This window comes from Athene cunicularia (assembly GCF_003259725.1).
Source record: "Athene cunicularia isolate RWA chromosome 9 unlocalized genomic scaffold, athCun1 chr9_part1, whole genome shotgun sequence".
In the NCBI taxonomy this organism is placed as follows: domain Eukaryota; kingdom Metazoa; phylum Chordata; class Aves; order Strigiformes; family Strigidae; genus Athene; species Athene cunicularia.
Genome location: NW_020799110.1, coordinates 14,321,797 through 14,341,903, shown reverse-complemented (window position 1 = coordinate 14,341,903; position 20,107 = coordinate 14,321,797). Strand labels below are relative to the sequence as shown.

Sequence of the window (20,107 nt, the reverse complement as noted above, 5' to 3'; positions counted from 1 at the left end):
CAGATGAGTCAGTCCCTTATGCTGCTGTTGACAAAGGTCATAGAGTACTTTTCTGTCGGCTGAGCTGTGGAGATGGTGGTCTCCCACTCCAGGCACCTCTGACAATCACTGCTTCATCCCAGAGAGGGGGCCTGTTTATGTTTGTTCAGAGAGAAACGACTACTAGTTGTCTTTTTAAACACTGAGGATTGAAATGGAACTGATGAGGTAGATTTAAAAACTGCATTGATACTTACGGTAAAGAAGAAGAACTTGAGTACCTGCAGTATTGGCACTAAAAGCTTAATGCTATCACTAGTGCTCTGTCTTGCCCCCCCGGATACGTATATCCCTGCAGGTGCTGTGGTTGGAGGACACTTGGAGCCCTGGAAGAAGCTGTTGTCTCCCTCAGCTGAGATACCGTAGCCTCCAGCAGTGGGAGATGGTTAACTCCAAACTGTTCTAACGTGAGCGTTGATAGTTGTCTGGCCAGGCTGACTGCTTCCTCTTCAGCTGAGCTTGCTTAGAGTTTTGTTCCAGTTTTACAGTTCATTAACGTGTGTTCTTTGCTGTATGCACTCACTAAAACTACACTATTTTCTTAGCTAGGGTAATTAAGATTAAGTTTCATTTAGCCTAGTCATTCCTCTGACTGTAATTTTTTTTTTTATTGTAGGTGACTCAGCCGTTGTATGTATGAGATTTGTCCACACACTGGCTCTTCAGACAGGTTAGCTGTATTTTTCTGCCATCAGTTCCATCATATCTGAAAGAGTTGCTACTTTCACCTTCTATTAAAGTAAAACTGTGCAAGACTTACCTCCTGTAGTATAATGATTTTTTTGAACCTGTGGAGGAACAGCATTTTTTTTTTGCATTACTTAAATATACCCTATGGTGTAAGTCAGGCCCTCTTAAACTTAGTGTCTATGTAGCAGTGTCACAGGTGACAGCAATAGATCTTGACTGCATGTACATGGAGGAAGTGTTTCTACTGGTATATGGTGTGACAGTAAGGGCTATGTACTGCTAGTTTCGTAAACTGCTTTTTCTTGTTGGCTAATGACAAACACGATTTTGCAAAGTTTAAATAAGATGTACTATGTAAACTTTGAACTGTATAATTGAATTGGAAATTTATTGGTACTGACTTAACTCTTCTGACTTCTAAGAAGCATATCATCAAGATGGCTTGGTGAAATGAAAATGTTGTGTATTATTGGTGTAGTCACCTGTGAGGGAGAATACTGACTTCTGGCAGCATAGAGCGTTCCAGTGTGAGCACCTAGATCAGCCAGGAAAAACTGTTGTGCTCCAAAGTACACAGCTTTTACAGTGCTTCAGAAAATGGTGAGAGGGATCTTCTTGTTAACTTCAGCTTTGGCCAGAGCTGACTGTCCACAAGGAGGAGAAAGCAGTGAAAGGGATCTGAGCAATTCTGCAGACACTGTCTCCAGCAGCGCTGCTGGACAGCAGCTGCCACCTTCCTGAATATCTCCCAGGAGCAGTGCTGCTGTTCTAGGTGCTCTGCTTGGTGTTTTCCAGTAGTGCTCTCTAGACTTTGAGCTCATTATGCTCTCACCCCTTAATTTTGTTGTTAGTTGTCTTCTAGACTATTTCTTTTTCATTCATTGCTTTCTCCTCTAGGGAGGGTTTGATGACTTAGGCAGTCACTATTTCATCCCTAACCCGAAGAGAGAGGGATGAAGCGTCCTAGCTGCCTGGTTGGGCAGCTTGCAGTGCCTGGCAAGGGAGTGTGGGGGCTGCCTAGCGGGGAGGGAAATGACATCATGATGGCTGAGTATATTTGAGAAACTTCGTGATTCAGTCCTCTTCTGGGGTGCCATGTGACAGGCATGGTGCATGAAACAAGCTGTTTTGTTGTGGTCCTAATAAATTATTTTAATAAATTAAAAAATCTGTACTGACATTGAGCTCTCAGGTTAATTTTTCTTGTTTGGCTTGAGGAGGTAGTATCCTCACTGTCTTCTGTGTGGAGTATAAAACAGTCAACAAGACACAAATTTTCAGTGGTATAGAGATAAATTCCAATTATTCTGCGGGAGTAAAATAACTTTTTATCGTTAAAGCCAGGTCTAAGTGGGTTGCCCGACCTGGGAAATCTGTACTAGAACTGGGAACTGATATGGAAAGGCCAGGTTTTTGTCAAGCATTTTAACCATTGCACCCTTTTCCTTTTTCTGGAAACCTTCAGATACTGTTTGCTTTATTTCTGTAGAGTGCCAGCAGTGGATTACTTTGACTTAGCTTGTCCAAGGTCTGTTGTAGGAATTACTGCCTCTGATGTAAAAAATATGAGTGGTACGCTTCAGCATCTTTAACAGCAGGCCAGGGAGAACTGCTCTAACACTTTTCCTTATTAAATGCCTGTCTGGTATGAACCTGATAGTAGCTGGCATGGAGGGGAGAGGTTTCATTCCTTTAATACCTTGTGAAACAAAGTTGTTTAGTTTATTCTTCTAAAACTCTGAGTTTTGGAGGTTAGAAAAAAGGGCTTCCTTAATTTCGTGTTCTCAGTGCCCAGACAGCATCAGCATAATGTAAAAATGTATGCTTCTGCAGGGTGTTTAGACTCACCTTTTGAATGGCTTAAAGACTTGCATTGGAGAACTGAGTGTATATTTAAGTGTGTGCTTTTTTGGGCTGGGATTACTGGGCTCCACAGCGTGGCATCTAGTACAGTCAAACCTGCTTTGGGTCTGTAGGCACGGTATTATGCAAATTAGTAGGTTTTGTGTTCTTCTCGGAGGTGAAAAAACCACAACACTGACTAGTGCTTGGATCTGGTCATGTTTAGCATGGGAGAGTTCATATGAAGTAAATCCAGGTCAAAAATGCTAATTTCCCAGTTAGCCATTTAAAACATATTTTAAATAACAGTAATGCTGAAGTGTTTCCCTTTCACTATTACACAATGAGCTAAAAATAGTTTTCATTCATAAAAAAAGCTGCTTCCTTTGTTAAATAACCTGCTTAGCAGAGAACAAAAGTTCATTTTGTAGTAAACTGTAGTTGTATTATAGCCTCAAGTCTGACACCTTTATTCCTGATTGAAATAAGACTATAAACTTTAATCTTTGGTAGCTGACAGGCAGACTTAAATAAAAAAGGATGAGTGATTCACAGTTACTGTTCAGGAGTTCTGGGTGTGATCTGTGCAAAAATCTGAAGTGCTCTATCTTGCTTCTCCTTCTGTAAAATACATGACTTCAGCACCGTCTGGATGGAGTGCTGGCCATGGGTTGGGATTGGGAAGGGGTCTCTGTGACCATAGAGTCTAGCTACTTGCTCTGAAGTCGTGCAGTGTCAGTCATCTTGGTAATCCTATCAAAAGACCATCCTTCAAAATCGAAGTACCTAACTCTTTCTTTTTTGACTTTGATCAAAGTTATGTGACGTTTTCAGTTTACAGGGTACAACTGAACTCCTTTAGATTTTATTCTAGCTAGAGGATGTCAGAATGAAAGGTGATAAATGGCATTTGCTATGAAATTGGAGCTCGTGATCCTTATAAGGGGTAGGAGGCAGAACAGCAAAATCAGAAGGCTTTTGAGAAGCAGAGAAAGTAGTAAGACCAACTTACAGGCTTTTACTGACTTTGGATGCAAGAAAAAAATATATGTAGAGCACGAAAGTAAGTCACATTATGAAGAACATGTATGAAAGAATAGTAGAGGCAGATACTGGAAAGGCCAAAGTGCACATGGAAATGCAACTGGCAAGAGGCATAAAAGCTAGCAAGGTTCCTGTAGAAGTAGGTTAATAGCAGGAGGAAGATTGAGAAATGTGTCTCTTGATTCAATGGAGAACATATGTATCTACAGAAGGTACAGAACATTTAAAGTGCTTAGTGCCTGTTTTCCTGTTTTGCTTGTCTTCTCTAACTGTCATGCAGGTGCTTGATCTTATTAATACTTGTGATGAGGTAGTATTTTACACTACAGTGTACTTCCACTAGATGTTCCTATGTTAGCTGGCCCTGATAAGCTTCACAGTATAATTCTCGAAACAGCTCAAAAAATTTAAAAATATTAGCTAGAAATACTCAGCAGTACTATAAGACTGGCAAAGGATAAGAATGAGTCTTCAGAGAGTTACAATGGAAGAGAGCTGAGAAAGAGGAATTGAAGTATGACAGTTCACTTTATCTCATTTTTTTCTATCAGTTGAGTTTAATAAGCAAACATTCTATTTTCAAGTGCTTGGAAGATAGCTATGAGAAGAATAGCAGCATGAACTGATTTGTGGGAAAACTAATTATGTCCAGAGTCTAATACCTTTTTATGGCAGAGCAGAAGGTTTTGTGGCTATGGCAGAAGCAGTGGAGGTCTTGTCTGCTGATAGATTGATTTATTTAAAAAGGTTTTCCATATTTTGATGGCTTCATAAGTAGATGGAGACATGATCTGGGGAAAGTAGTCTAGGAAATGTGCAAAATGGGGTAGATGATCCTATTTGAAAAATGCTAATTAATGATTCAGTGTTGAAATGAGAGGTTATGTTAAAGGGTTCTATCCTGGGTACAGTTGCCTTTAATGAAAGCATCAGTCAGTTGTCTGATTAAATGTGCTTATTAAATTCTCAGGGACTGTGTTGGAGGACATGATGAGAGTTCAAAATGACCTGAAAAATAGGATGACATTCAATAGGGACAAATGCAGAGTACTGCACTTAGGCAGGAATTATCAGCTGTGCAAATGTAGGGTGAGGAATAACTGGTTAGGTACTAGAAAAAGGACCTGGGGGTGTACTGGATCACAAGTTGAACATGAGTCAGTGTCATGCTGTTTGCAGAAAAGGCAGATATCTCTTGCTGGGATGGTTAAACAGGAGTATTGTCTGTGAGATGTAAAGTTTAAATCCGTTGGCTTTATTTGCTGTTGGTATACTCTCAATGTGCAGACAGCATCTGTTTTGGGTGCCAAAATTCAAGAAGAATTTGGACCACTTGGAAAGAGTTCAGAGGAGAGAAATACAAATGATCAGAGTTCGAGGAAACAACTTCATAAAGATGGAAGAAAATCCGAGTTATTTTGGCAAGAGATGAGGAGAATAAGGGGAGTGTAAGAGATTTCAAGTATTTAAAAGATTTGTAAGAAGGAAATGCTATTTTCAGTGACCACAATGGGAAGGTTGAAATGGGATTGTTTCATCAAGAACACTGATTAAGCTTTTAACTTTATCGCATTAAAAATTGTACTTTAAGAAGTCTTTTACTGTTGGCCATGAAGAACAAGTTCATGTGTTGGTATAGTTGGTTTAGTTTGGGGAATAGACTAAGCTCTCTATTGATGTCCTTCCCTTTCATCTCATTTTATAGGATTCTAGTTTTATTTTGTGTCAAGTTTGGGCCAGGGAGGTGGAAATACGTGGAATTCTTCTTGTCCATCACTTGGTCATGTCATATGTGAGTTTAGACCTTACACAGGTTCAAATGACTAGACTATCAGTTTGCAAACATACAGTGTTTGGGATGTTACTCTCTTCTGTGGGATGCTGCTTTATGCAAGTGGAGCAAGTTTTCTTCATGGCGGAGACCCTACAGGACGACAATATGTGTGTGTAACTTTAGTGTGGCAAAGCACTGAGGAATTTTCGATCATTTTAGTTTTAGTAGTTTCAGATTATTGCTTTAGACTTGGATGGTAATCTTAATGCTTCTGATCCATACTTAGAAAGGTCCACTTTTGGCTTTGAAGATCTTTTTGACAGACACATACTTTGGTATATTCACCAGTACAGGGACCTAAGTGAGGACAGATTTCAAAGTGGAAAGTTGAACTGCGAGTATAGCCGTGCTATTTTATATATCATTATTTTCATGCACTTTTGTAATTCCTTTTGATTCTTTTTGTCTGCAGTGGACTGCATGACAAAACAAAAGATCCAACTATTCCTTCTATTTCAGTGATTGGTTTGTAAGATAACTGGAATGTGTGGAAACATTTAAATTAATCCTCTGCATTTTGCTGTCATACCATGTCTCAATTAATGGAGAAAAGTACAGTTACCCTTATGAACTCTGGCCTTTAGATCTGCCACAGCGTTTAACGTCAACAATGGGGAGAACTTATCTTCCAGAAGATACGTTTAATGCAGTGGTAGATAGCAGGAGCTGAAAGTTCAGTGATGTAGATAAGGGTTGACCTCCAGTGTGGAGATTGTATGGTGTGTTGGTGGTTACGTTGCTTTACCTGCCTGACTTTACCCTCACTAACTAGTGAGTAGTTATTGAATCATATAACTTTTGGGTACAGATGAATTTCCTGAAACGTCTTATTACTGTTGAATTGCTAGACAATTTTTTTTTTTTTTGCTGTACAGAGGGATAGTTTTCTTACCTCTGTTTCTCAGAGGAACTGTTTTTATCTTACAGGAGTGAAAGAATCTTAATATATCTGCCATTGTCACTGAGTTGTGAAGGCTTGATCCAAAGCCCAGGGAATTCAAAGGGTTGTTCCATTGGCTTTGAGCAGTCTTTGGCTGAGGGTGCTGCTGTCTAAAACTGGTGCTTCTGTCACTATAGCAGTACTCCAGATCTGACAAGCCAGCAAAAAGTTCTTTTCAACTGGTAATTCAAGCAGGAACATAAAAAGCCTGTCAAATGTGCAGTCTAGCAGAGTGCATTCTTTGGATTAACCCTATGTTCAGTTGGTCCATTTGGCAAGGACCACAAAGTTAAGTAGCGTTTCAAGAGAGGGTTTTAACATTGTTTTCCTGCATCATAGCCATGCTTTATTTCTAGAGACAATCTACTGAGCGTTAATACTAGCAATATTGAAGACCCGTGGTGTGAAAGAGAGTAATGGTTTTGACTTCGGTTTGGACAGCCAGGCTTCAAACACCGCTTCTGTTTATTTGTTGGTCTGTACAATTGTACTGCTATGACAGTTATCTAGTGCTTGGATGAGATCAATCCATGGTGAAGGGCATGTGTCTGGAGCAGAGGTAGGTCTGATGTGTCTGAGAGAACAGAAGCACTTGAAAGACTGCTGTTGTGCAGTCTCTGTTGGTTGAAAGTATACTTAGGCTCCTGACTTCTTAAGTTTCATCAGTTCATCTACAGATTTTATTTTTTGTTTGCAATATAAATTGCACTTTCTTGTGACCATATCTTCTGCAGAAGAAATAGCTTTATTATAGTAATAAACAGGCAGAAATACAGGAACACATAATGTTTCCCCACACAAATTGTATGCCTTTTGTAGGGGGAGACCACAATCAGAAATAACTTATGGTCTTGTCAGCTTATTAGTCCTTAGTCTATAGCATGCAAATGTAGGTATCCTCATAGTGCTCTTCCCTATGCCACCCTTTCCTTTATCCAGCAATATCCCTTTCCCAGAGAGACAGCTTTTGTCAGTAGCAAGACCACTGGCATAACTGCATTCTGAGCATCCGTTATGAAGGGGTTTTGTGCCTCAAACTGGTACTGGTATGCTAATAGCATTTGTAACACCTGTTCTTAGCCTGTGGTCATTGCAGTAGTGATTATCTGATGCATTAAATTGCTGCTGTCTCTTTGCTGGGAGATTGCTGGTCCACATAACTTCATTGGTAGACTGGATCATAGGATTGTTTTGCTCAGGTTTCAGTGCAAAGTATTTTGAATTTGTGCAGTGTGCATCTTGCATGTGGAACAAACAGAGTGCCTCAGTTTCTTCTGCTTGCTGTTATCTTCGATGACATAAATGTCTGGGAAGCAATGATATATTAAATGCCATAATCGTCTGTCCAGCTGAAGTCAGGTGACGCTTTTGTTATATGTAACATTGATGGATGTGGTAGGAGAATTTACACAGACCATAGTCAGACAGTACTTGTGTGATTAGCTACTGTCAGCAGAAGCTGTGTCATGTTGAGAATATTTCAGTGTGCACCCTGTGCTTTCTGAAGACTTACTGCTATATTGAAGTAGTTCACCTTTTGTAAAGCTCATTTTTCTTGGAGACTGTAAATTTTGATACTGTGGATGTTGAGCTACACCTGGGGAGTTGAGTTAGACGTCTAAGTTCATGGGGCAGTATTTTGTGGTGAATAGTCTGCTCCATGTTTCACTGTATCCTCCCATCTTATCTTTGCTAGATTCCAGAAGCATGTGTCTTAAATCGATGCTTTTCTCCGTCAGGAAACATCCTCATTCCTTTAATGCTCATTTTGATCTTAGCTGTTAATATTTCTTAATTTTGCAAGTGTGATAGAGTATCTATTAAATTCAGCTATTAAAATGGGCTTGATGCTTATAACATCAGCTTGGAAGATAGTAGAAAAACCAGCCTTTGTGGCTGATTCCCTTCTTAATGTTCTGTAGAGATAAGGTAATGTTCAGAACTTCAGTCTTTTTCGAAACCTTTTTGAATGTTTTGCTTCCATTCAGATAAGTAGTTGCTTGTGAATTTCCTTTCCTGAGTGCTGTGGCCAAGGAGAAATCAAAAGTGCATATTCATACATTAAGTTGCGATAGTGTTTAAGTTGGGTCCTTCCTAAGTGCTTTTGTTCTACCTTGTAAATGAAGGCATTTTTAAAACTTAAGGTGGTTGGTATGTTGGTATGTTTGCAAGTAAGGTGGGAGCTAAGTTAACATCTGTGGAAAAGTTGCATACGTGGATTTCTAACTATTAATCAGGCTGGTTTGGCAGCTTTCTTGGATAAAGTACTGCATCTGGACTCAAGCTACTCTGCTGTAGCTTCTGTAATGACTGTATGAATTTGAGGACTCTGCAGAGCCTCTACAAGGGGTTCAGTTTATGCTTAAGTCTTATGAGCCAGTTGAAGCTTCAGAGTGAGGTGTCAACTTTGAGAGCTGCCCTGTGGTCACTTTTATGTAAACTCTGGATGTCCAGCCCCTCTTCCTTTGTGTAGAAAGCCAGGCTAAAAAAACATTCATTACTTTGTGTCTGAAGTGTTCTCAGATATATTCTGTGCTCTGCCCTTGATCCCTTTACTATGGGGCTTGAAGTTGCAAGATGGCGGTGGGGATTTGGGTACTGTGGCACCATTTGGAATAGAAACATTAGCTTTATCTTGTAAACCAGAAATCCAGAAAGACTTGTGCTCATCAGAAATGGCATGTCAGGATAGTTCCAATGGGAACTTCTTGTGTTCTAGAGATATTTCAGGGATCTGGGACTTGATGATGAGGAATTTATTACTTATGTAATTGCGAGTTTAATTCCTTGATGACTTGCAAAAAGTCATTAAAATGTTTATTTTAAATCTCTCATCTTGTGAGCCACCATTGTTGGAATGTTCTTCTATGAAAATGTGCTGGTATGATAAGTGGAATCACAGACTCGCAGGATGGTTAAGGCTGGAAGGGCCCCTCTGCATGTCGTCTTGTCCAGCCCCACTGCTCAGTCAGGGCCACCTAGAACCAGTTGCCCAGAACCATGTCCACATGAAATATGTGTATTTGTAATATACGTAAGGGTATTTAATGCTTCTGTTCCTTTTTTATTTTTTTTTTTAACACCAACATTTAATATAAGCAGCAGGTGCTTCTAGAAGTGTGTGACTTCTCTTCCACTTACCTGTGAAGTCTGAATATGTATGAGAGAACTGACACTTCTGCTCTTGAAAAATTATTTTTAACTGGTGTTAATTAGCTATTTGTGTAGTGTACTATTTTCTAATTCACTTGTGGCATTAATGTGTTATTTGTTATGTGCAAATTCTTAAGGGGGCTGAGACATTTATTAAAGATACATAGCAGAACTGTGAAAGATGGTGACAAAGATGATAAGAAGTATGGGATGACCTCAGTAAGGGAAGCTGTTAGTCCTTTCTGCATGGAGAGGACTGAAGGGTGTGGGATAAAACAGTTTATAAAAGAATCATAGGTGGTAGGGAGGGAGTAAATAAGGCATGACTTCATTCCCCTTCAAATACAAACAAGTAGGAGGCTTCACATGAAACTAGTAGATGGAGGGTCAAAATAGGGAAAAAAATCCTTCTCCATGAACTCAGCAGTTCTTTGCAGAATGTTGGCAAGCTTAAAATGTGCCCCAAAATATTTTAAAAAATTAAGAAAAAACCACTTAGTATTAAATAAGATGATATGGTATTTGGCTCACAAAACTCTTGAACTGCAAATCACTGGGACTGGAGAGAGTCTACTGGGAAGTATCATTATATGACTCTCCCTGTGATGGCTCCTTGACATCATCGCTGCTCTTCGGGATGCTTGGCTAAGTGCAGATTTGGTCCAGCCTTTCAGGGACTGTTATTTTGTTGCTCTATTAGCCTGCAGCCAGGCTTTCTGTTCCTTGGTTTACTTTCATTCCAGTGGTATAGAGTAAAAGCTACTTAAGCATTCAGTGTATGTGGAGGATTGTGGCAGTCCTTAACAGTGCTTCAGAAAGCTGACCTCTGTATATATAATGCTTAAGACAAAACAAGGCTGATGGGGGAAATCTGAGTACAGTATCTGGACCAGAGGTACCTGAGAAGAGGCTACTTGTGAGTATTTGGTTAGACACTTGGTGATATTTCAGTTAGTGAAGTCAGCATTTGAGGAAAGAGTGCTCCTTGATACATTTAATGTACGTACTTAAAACTAACTTTCCTTCTTACAGCAGAGAAGACTGATACATCAGTTACATCTATTAGTACTGTTACAAAAAAGTTTATAGTCTAGGAAAGAAGAAAACTAAAAAAAAGTCACTCAAATGCTGATGTAAATATTGCTTTAGTCCTGATACATTAAAGGAGAAGTTCTTTTAGGTAAGTGTACGAGATAAACGTTGACTATAACCAAAAGCTGTTGTTTACTGGGAATTTGAAGACCTTTACTGACTGTCATCGGTGCTGAGAATATTACAGCATTTGAAGGGAGATCACGGGTCAGATTTTTGCAGCGTCTGTTTCCATTATACAGAAGATGTCTCCTACTGCTGGTGCTGTGGAAATCATTCCCAAGGGGTGCTGCAAAGTATCGTTTAGACTGAGCTATTTAAGGCAGTGATGAAACATATTGTAGCAGACTGCTGTGAGTTCATTTAATTTCATGGATTGTAGAAGTCCTTCTCTGAGGGATAACTGTTTACTAGATTGCTAAAGATCTTCTGGGTTTGTAGGACTGTTCTGAATGGCTGAGACATAGTAGCTAGGTGGACCTCAGCCAAAGTTTACATGACAGGCATGGAGGCATTGAATTAAATGTTACAGTCCTGTACATCTGTTTTCTTCTTGTCTTTGTCAAACTTCTGTTCATGGCCATAGAGACTGGAACTTTTTCCATTGCTTTTCTCATTGTACCTCGTGGTGGTTCTGATCATTTTCAGGAGCTAAGATGTCAGGCTGTATAAATTCCTGTGCCTAAGAAAGTTGTCCTCTACAACAGTCTAATCTCTGAATGGAACTTGTTTGCAGATTTTTCTGTTGTTAGAATTTGATTAAGGCAAATTGTCCTGCTTGACATCTTAAATTATGTTAAATTATTTGATACAACCTTCAACTTTTAGTGTTATATGATATACTATGCATGACAAATTGCTAAAGCTCTAAATTTCTGTTGATTGGTGGATTGGTTGTACACAAGAAGAGCTCTTTCTTTGGAGTGTTTCTGATCTAAGTAAAGTGAATGCACCACATACTTAAGGCTTTGTATCAATTTATTATGACTTTAAAAAATGGCACTTTCAGTAAACATTAGAAAAAACACATCTAAGTGCTGAAGTTTAACCTATTTGCATGTGTAGATCTTAGAGAATTAATTTTTAGAAGTGAGTATGATTTGATGTCATTTCTGTTAATCTGGAAGATACTCTGTGTGCATTTAGCAGTCACATAGTTAAACTTAAAGAATCTTTAAGTTTCACATCACGACTTCGTAAAAGTGTAAAGAAGTACTACTGCTTTGTCTCAGAATGCTCTGCTGAAAGCAATGGAAGGTACTAAGTCATACCTACAATGGGAAAGAAAAGGAAGATGCTAAAGCAGATGGCTGGCTTATGATGAATATGACTGGTTCTCTTAACTGAGTTGTAGTCATAGCTGTATGCCAACTATATGTGCTTTTGAGGAAAAAGTTAATTGTCTAAACTTTAGAGGAAGGTTCTTCTTTTGTGATTAGTCTGGTTGTGCTCGATGATCTTCTTGTAGGTGAACAGAAATTTTATTCAAATGTTCTTGTGTTAACCTCAGAAATATTTTCCAGGAATTTAAGAGGAAGAGGAAAAAAAGTCATTGCCTCCTTTTACTGAGCATCCATACTACAAAAGCAAATATATCCCAGGAAGCAGATACTCTACATTGCACAATAAGGCGGCAGCCACACAGGAAAGGTTGGGCTCTTGGCACAGCCCCTGAGGGGAAATGCTTCCTTGAAAGGACCCATTGTTGCTGGACCTGGGTCTTCAAATTCCCAATTCTCCGCTAAAATAGTTGCAGTTCTCTTGCTGCTGGGATGGGGCATCTTTGCCATCTCCATTATCTGACCATAATAGTCCTGGTTATTTAATCAAATAGAAGGACTGAGTAAAGTTCGCGCTCCATGCAAGAAAGGAATGTCTTTTTGGAAACAGTTTCAGTGCTCAGTGGTGGGTGTAATGGCGCCATGCCTTACCCAAGGAGTTTGAAACAGCTTAACTTTCTTTTCCAAGAATAAATAAAACATTTCATTGTCCCTGTTGTCAAAGTCTGTGAATTCTAACCCAAATGTCTAGTATACTCTTCCAAGAGAGGAAAGAAACAATAAGCATCTAAAATGTATGCTGTGTTGGATTCCCTGACTGTGGGACAGATCTTCATTCCCTCATGGCAGCCAGGTAGGAGATCCAGAAATCTAAAAAAGAAACAAGGAAAGACTGTATTTCTGTGTGCCTGAGAGTGGGAACAAGCTTTGGGCAATTTTGAATTTCGGTGCTTGATTTATCAATTGAAAACTTTCAGTAATGTAAATAGCTGCTGCTTGAAATAAGTGAGATACTGGGAAGATGAGGTGGTGAAGTGCTCAACTAGTTGTCCTTGATATGAATGACTGCTTTCTAAAATTCTCTTCTAACAGGCCTTCAATTTGTGCATGTGCTGTTACAGCATTAATAGCAAATTTTTAAATGGTCTGAAAATAACAATCCAAAGACCAGTTAGTAAGTTTTGAGTATAGTATTGGCTATAGTACTTTGTTATGATGATGAATTGCGATACTGAGTTTATTGTTAGATGTAGAATTATCTTTCTTTAATGTAGCATGTATTCTACTATAAACATTGCAATTGCTATTGCAGCCTGCAAAAAGTATACTTTACAAAGAATACACTCTACAAATGTAAATACAATTTTGGTTTGGTGATTGTTGGATACAATGGTCTTCCTTAAGCCTAAACACAGAAACAAAAGCTTGCATTATAACAGAAAGCCCAAGATGGGAAGTGATAAAATAGGTATTGAGTGGAGGGCTTTGTTAAAACTTAGCTCGTGTACTTGTAAAATTTCCATGTATTCATTAAACTATTATGTCATTCTTATTGTTAGAGCTTGGTTAGTTGACTAAAGTGTTAAGCTTTGTTTGTAGTACAAATTATAACCTTAACTCCTTTCAAAATATAGCTGGAGGACTTTTGATCTTCCATAGTTCTCTTAGCTTGTATGTCTTACCAAACATTTATTGTACATTATGTGGATAACTTCATATTGAAGGGTTTAGCCACAAGGTACTGGAGAACTGTAAACTGCATCGGCTTCCATTGATGTAAGGTGCATTTCTCTGATTGAAGGTGCTTCTGAAAGAGAGTGTCTTTTGTGTTTGTCATGTGAACTACAAACTAGTGAAAATATCGATATGTTAAAATAATACTGAAAGCTTTAAAAAGAAATTTAAATGACACATGTAAGGTTATCGTTGTGTATGTTGGAGTAAAATGTGATAACCTTTGGTTTTTATGGTCAGAAAGATGTGATATCCCCAGACTTTTGGCTAAGTTTTGTGTCAGATATGAAGGGATCTGTTTCAGTTTTGAAGTGGTCTGAGCGACATGGCTTTCATACTTTGGGGGCAGGTAAAGACGGGCTCTCACATGTGGTATGAGAAGTCTCTAGCATTGTGCTGCAGCTCAGGTGTATGGATCCCTCCAAGTCCATGGTGTAGCATAATGCCATCTGCCCCAAATCATGGCTGTGGTCCTAGATATTAAGTGGAGCTTATCACTGTTGATGGGGCAACAGTGGTGCACATGAGAGGTGCAGAAAGGCCCAGTACAGGGCACACCTGTGTTGATGAGTTCCTTGAAGACTGTAAGAATCCATAAAAAGGGACTTTGGAAGCTGTTTTCTTTCAGAAGATACCTGGACTAAGGAGTGAGGGATGGATGGATCCTGATAACATACAAGATGTCAGAACATGGATTTTATTCTTACAGCCTTTAAAATCAACTCCTGCCATTTGTAATTGCAAGTCTGTTTAAAAATGGCCTTTTTAAAATTTTCAGTGACTGCAGGTCCTGCCAATCTTTCCAAAAGCAGCCAGTGGAGAAATTTTGGGTACGTTATTTTCATAGATGCTGAAATAGGACCCCTTATGTAAAGGAGAAGAACTGGAAGGTAAATATGGGACTTATGTCCAAGACACTGTGGGCAGAAGCTTTGGTTTCAGCTCTTGAAAGCTTGAAATGTTCTGTTCCAGTTTGCATATTTTTTTAATTGTGCAGCACATTATGTGATACGGTTTGAGAAGAATGTACTCCTAAAAATATATATTTTTTTACATCATCTTAGTCTTATGTCTCTGTCCATTTATTTATTGGTACAATGCATTTTAAATGAAGTCAGTGTTTTTAGATTCAACTTTTCAGGTATTGTACTCATTGGCAGTTGGCATGGGCAGGAGCTGCAAGCTCAAGTAGTAATAGCTGATAAGACTTCCTTTTTTTTTTTATAGCTCCATTTAAAAGTGTGCTTTTTCTAGAGTCTGGTCTGTTAAGCTATACCTAGAACTTCTTTCATCGGCTGCTGGCAATTCTGACATCAGATTAAATATTACACACACATTGAAAGTGACGTATTGAGTGCAGCTTTGCATGGTCAGTGCTGCCAAGTGTTGTGTAGACCAGGAGGTCTTGTTAGCAGGATGGCAAAGGAGATTTTGAGTCAAGAACAGGGTTTTTTTTCCTTTTTTTTTTTTTTCTAATTTGAAATGCTTCTGTGGCCTGGGGGAAAAGAGTTCTCAATCTTTCTGGAATGATTTTAAAGAAGCATTTTCACTCTTTTTACTGCTAGTAGTTAGATAAGAGGTACTTTGTTTTACATGAATATGGGTATATTATAACATACAAATTTTGAAATACACTTAATATTCAGAACAATTTTTGGCATTTGGCCTGAGGTACAAGTGCAGAACTGTCTTCCAAAGCACTGTTTTCTTGGATGTGCCAAGTCCTGCCGTGCAGCACCTGATACACAGCCCTTGTAGGGTGATGTGAAAAGCTGGCTTCTGTGGAGGGGCAAAAGAATACACTTCTCCTTTGGCTATGGCTTTGTAAAATTTACTGCCATTCTCTTCTGCTAATGGTCAACTGTAGCCCAGGGTGCATTTTCATCTTTCCTAAGAAATCTGATGTATTTTGAAACTGAATGTATTCTCAGAAGATAGTTTTATACATTTTCCTGACCTGTTACTGCTCTTCTAGTTTGAGTACTACTTCAGTTTTTAATTTCATAACTGCTAGAATGGCAGAGATTGAGTGTTAGTTGGTGTTCTGTAGATGTAAAGCAATTGCTTACTGCCTATAGGTCCATTGCATGAATACTGAAAACCTTTACCATAATATGTGGAAAAATGGACTTGGTTTGGTAACTGCTCTCCATGTGTGGGAATGGTGTGTTCCTGGAACAAGAATAAATCCTGGTGGTAAACGCTGCCTTTGTAGTATGTGTTACCTGTTAGGTTGAAAGGATTGGAGTATGGCCCTGAAGTGCAGAAACGTTTAATTTCTGGGTGACTAAAATAATGTTTGGTTTGATATTTTCAGAATAAAAGTGTTTTCTCTGTGGTTTGGCAGCTAGTCAGGATATAGTTGAATAAGATGTCTGTTTGCTGTGCCAGAGGAACTATCTACAGTTAAGAACATACTTCAGATACTATATAATTCAGAAATATGAAAAGACTTACAGTGACATCAGGCCATTTAGAAACTTAATTTTCAACTCAAGAGTGGTGAAGTGTCTTGTCTCTTAGTGGAGGGTGAATTTGTTGTAAATAAGTTCTGGAAAAGGATATTTAGTCTTTCAGTAGCCCTTAAAGATACTGTAATGGATTCTTTTGGACCCAGGAGACCCAGACAGGTCACTCAGACACTAGATCAGATTTCAGGAATGTGCTTCATATTTGATCTATATCATGATCTTCTGCTGGACAGGTCAGTTTTTTTTGGTCTTAATTCTCTTCCTGTAGAAGTTTATGGTGCTTGGTTTATTTAATGATTTAGTGATTATGTAGGGAGCTGAGGAAGATTGACATAATGTCTGCACATAGGTGATTTTTAAAATTTGGCCTCTTTCATGCATGTCTTGCTTTTCCTGTCTGCTTTGCTAGACCTTTTCATTAGCCCTTTGTGTTCTCACTGCAGCAGTGCTGCTGATCCCTGTCCTGTACAGAAAAGTAACTTATTTCTGCAGTGACCAAGTTACTCATTTCAGCTTTGTAGCACTTGATCTCACAGGCAGTCTAATTTGCTGTGTGTGGTGGCTTCATTGTGCTCAGTGATAAGCAGTAGAATTCTGAGAGTGAGAAATGTGTGTATTTTTTAACTGCTGTCTTTATCATCTATTAGCTCCTCAACATGAGTGTTGTCTTCACTCACAACATCTGTAATACAAGGAAGGGTTTGGTCAGAAGCATATGTTTTTAGCCGGCCAGATAGTATCAGGTCTCATGCATAGACCTGAAACTGTCTGCAGGCTTCTGGTGAGACATTTGTGGTTTGAATAGAAGGAGCTGGAGCAGTCGGCTGATGCCTGGAAGCGCAGCCTCCATGCCAGCCCAGCCACAGTCTTGCAATTGTTCAGGCACACTGGAGGGAAGAGAGAAAAAAAAAAAAAAAAGGCATTCCAAGCAGTGCCAAATTTTCTTTGATATGTTAATCTTTTGATAACAGTTTGAAAAGCCCTTGGAGACTTTTTTTAGATTTTAGACAAAATAGTTCATTTGTCAGGACTTCCCTTGTAGATAGGGTCTCAGTTATTAAGAACTGCCTCACTAACTCATGATAACAAAAGCAAGTGCAGAGGACAGCTGCTGGACTGCTTGTTGGTAAGAGAAACTATTTTAGTTATCTCAGGATTTTTACAAATATCTGAAAAGAATAAAATAAGGAATGTTTAAGATAAAAGTTTGTAAGCTTATTTACTTGCATATTTTAAGCGGATGAATAATGACAGGGCATAAGTATATGTAAGAACTTGATAATTTTTTTAATGCATATCCTTACATGGATTTACTTACAAGTAAAGACTTGAGCTTTCAAAATTATATTGTCATCTGAGAAACTTGGTATTTAAGTTACCCAGTGACTGCAGGAAATTTCAAAACTTTCTTCTTTTGTAATTAGTCTTTCCAGATCTTGGAATTTTTCTTTTGAAATTATAAAACTTTCCAGTTAAACTGGAAAACTGGAAGAATAAACTGATGGCAACAAAAGCAGAATTAGTTTTTAAGGTTTATGAATTCGGGACAAATGTTGAGAACAGAGGGAAGATCTCTGATTTCCACACCTCAAATCAAACTCGAAGGGTAAAATTTGCACTGAACTAGTTTGTTAATTATGTCAACTATTAGAAAACTGACTTCAGCTAAGCTGGTAGTCCTTCAGAAGTGTGGCTTGCAGAACTCTTCAGGCATACTGATTGAGATTTACTGTAGTTTTTTCTTTAACAACATTTTCCTTAATAAATATGCCATGAGTTCATGTGCACTTTTTATACTATTGCTACACTAATGTGTGTTGCCTATAAGTATTCTGGCAGAACTGCTTGATATCCTGATTAAACAATCAGGATAGATCAACAAAAAGATACTGGCTTAGTAATTCAGAAAAAGTGCAACTTCACTGCAGGGAATGCATGTAGTTTTAAGGTCTGTACACTGCTGTCATTTCTTCAGTGATCCAATTTGTGATCTACTTTAGCTCCAAAATAATACTTAAATCTGAAACTGCAGGTGCTGTCCTACTCATAGCTACATACTCTTCAGGACAGAGGGAAATAGCAAATGCAGTTTAATTTTGAAACTTTTTTTTTACAGAGTTGCAGATTTACTGTTTAAGCTTCTGATTCAAATGTATCTCTTAGAAGTAGTCAGTTTGGACACTGCTCAGCCGATCACCATTTGTTAAATTTATACCTATGTTCTAAAATGTTGCAAATCGTTTCATCCTCTTAGTCTCAGTGGCAAACAGCATTTCTTTTACAGACCTTTTTGATATTTCCTAGTTTTCTGGCTCTGTGCTTAGCTATACAGTAGCTCAATGTGTAAAAATTATGTCAGTGGAGCGACAGTAACTTTGACCATTTCTATTGGTTTTGTCCCCCTTTTTCAAAAGGAATAAATAGTGCTTTTTGGTTGCTATTTTCAGTTTGTTAAAGGGGAAAAGGACTTCTCTAGCTATTCACTTCAGGGAACTTGTGACAGAGAGACTGAGTGGCATCCCTTGCATCGGAGGCATTTTGTATTTGTATATTCCTGAGTTTGTTGTTTCTTTTGCGTGGATTTCAACCTCACTTCAATTGGAATACTAGTAAAATGTCATACTCCCTTTTAGTCTGAAAAGTCCAAGGCTTATATTTAAATACTGAGTTAAATTTTCAAGTATTGAAATATTTCTAATTTTCTGCCATATTATAGAAAGAAGTAAAGATCAAATGCTGATTGATAAAGTCTCCCTGAATTGGTGAGATGCTACTACTTTACTCAGTCTGAAGCAAGCTACCTGAAGTCACCTCCAGAGAGGGCAGCCCTGTGGAACCCATCCATGGTGGTGGTGTTCAACCCCAACTTTCAGCAGGGCAGTAAGAAACAAACCCAAAGCAGTTATGTGTCTGAGCTCTTGATGATGAGCTTGGGCTGATAATGTGCCAAAAGGGGTAAGATTGGAGAACAAGTGCTGTTCGTTGCTGAATAGTAATGATTATCGTGACCCATCAAAAAAGGAAAGAATCTCTGATGTTCTCTTATTTTAGAGATTTGAGTTTGAGTTTAGCATGGAAAATTACAGGCAGTATGTAAAATATTGAGAATGTATGTGCTAGCTGAATGTTGCTCAGTGAATGAGTCTGTATAAAATAATGCAGATGGAGATAATGATGTGAGTTAAAAATAACCTCCTAATGCTCCTTGTGTATTCCCTGTGTGACTCTACCCAGCTGTTCAAAGAACTCAGTGAATCACAGGAATTATTGCTGGTGCTCTCAGTGCTGAGATTTCCCTTAATGCTTCTTCAGACCAACGGCTCAACACTCTTTACTAGCTGTGGAACAGCCCTAAATTAGAGCAATTGCATTTCTCTCTCATGCTGCCGCAGTGTCCCATAAGGTGCCTGTTCTGACGTGTTGGCCATATGGAAATCTCAGTTGAGATTGATTGATCTTGAGGCTGTTTGTATTTATTTTGCTGCCTGGTGCTTTCCTGTATCAAGTACAGTTGTTGCTAGATATGTTCATCAAGATTGGAGTTTTGCCTGCAGGCGCTGTTTTTGATGTTGCGGTACACTATAGTGGGGAAATGCATGCTTGTTTAAGAACAGGCTAGTTCAAGTATGATAAATCTAATAATTCTCTCATGGAGCTGTGAACTATATTAGAAGTATAATTCTGTAAATACACAAAACTTTTTCTGTCTGCATGGCTTCTTGACTGAAAATGTGATTGTATACTGTACGTGAAGTTGTTTAATGTTATTAATTCAGAGATTGTTCTCAGGAGCTTGCTCAGCAATCCTCTGTAGGTTTAGGACAGATTTTAACTGGTTTAATTTATATATATCTATATCTATATATCTATATCTATATATATATATATCTTTCCAAGGATAAAAAGCTGTTTAGTGAAGAAAAGTGGCAATTTAAACAAAAATGTTGTTTAGAACTTGCATGACTTATGTAACAGATAAGGAAGTATC

At 38.5% G+C, this 20,107-nt stretch overlaps 1 protein-coding gene across 2 annotated transcripts in view; it reads left to right on the top strand.

Moving 5' to 3' along the window:
- Positions 1-339: 339 nt before the first annotated feature.
- Positions 340-20,107, top strand: part of ATP13A3 (ATPase 13A3) — a 60,622-nt gene continuing 40,854 nt past the window's right edge. For both annotated transcript variants that reach the window (XM_026854825.1, XM_026854824.1), the window contains exon 1: positions 340-709. In XM_026854825.1, the coding sequence (XP_026710626.1) occupies positions 672-709 (38 nt within the window). In that variant the 5' untranslated portion in view covers positions 340-671. The remainder of the gene's footprint in view (positions 710-20,107) is intronic.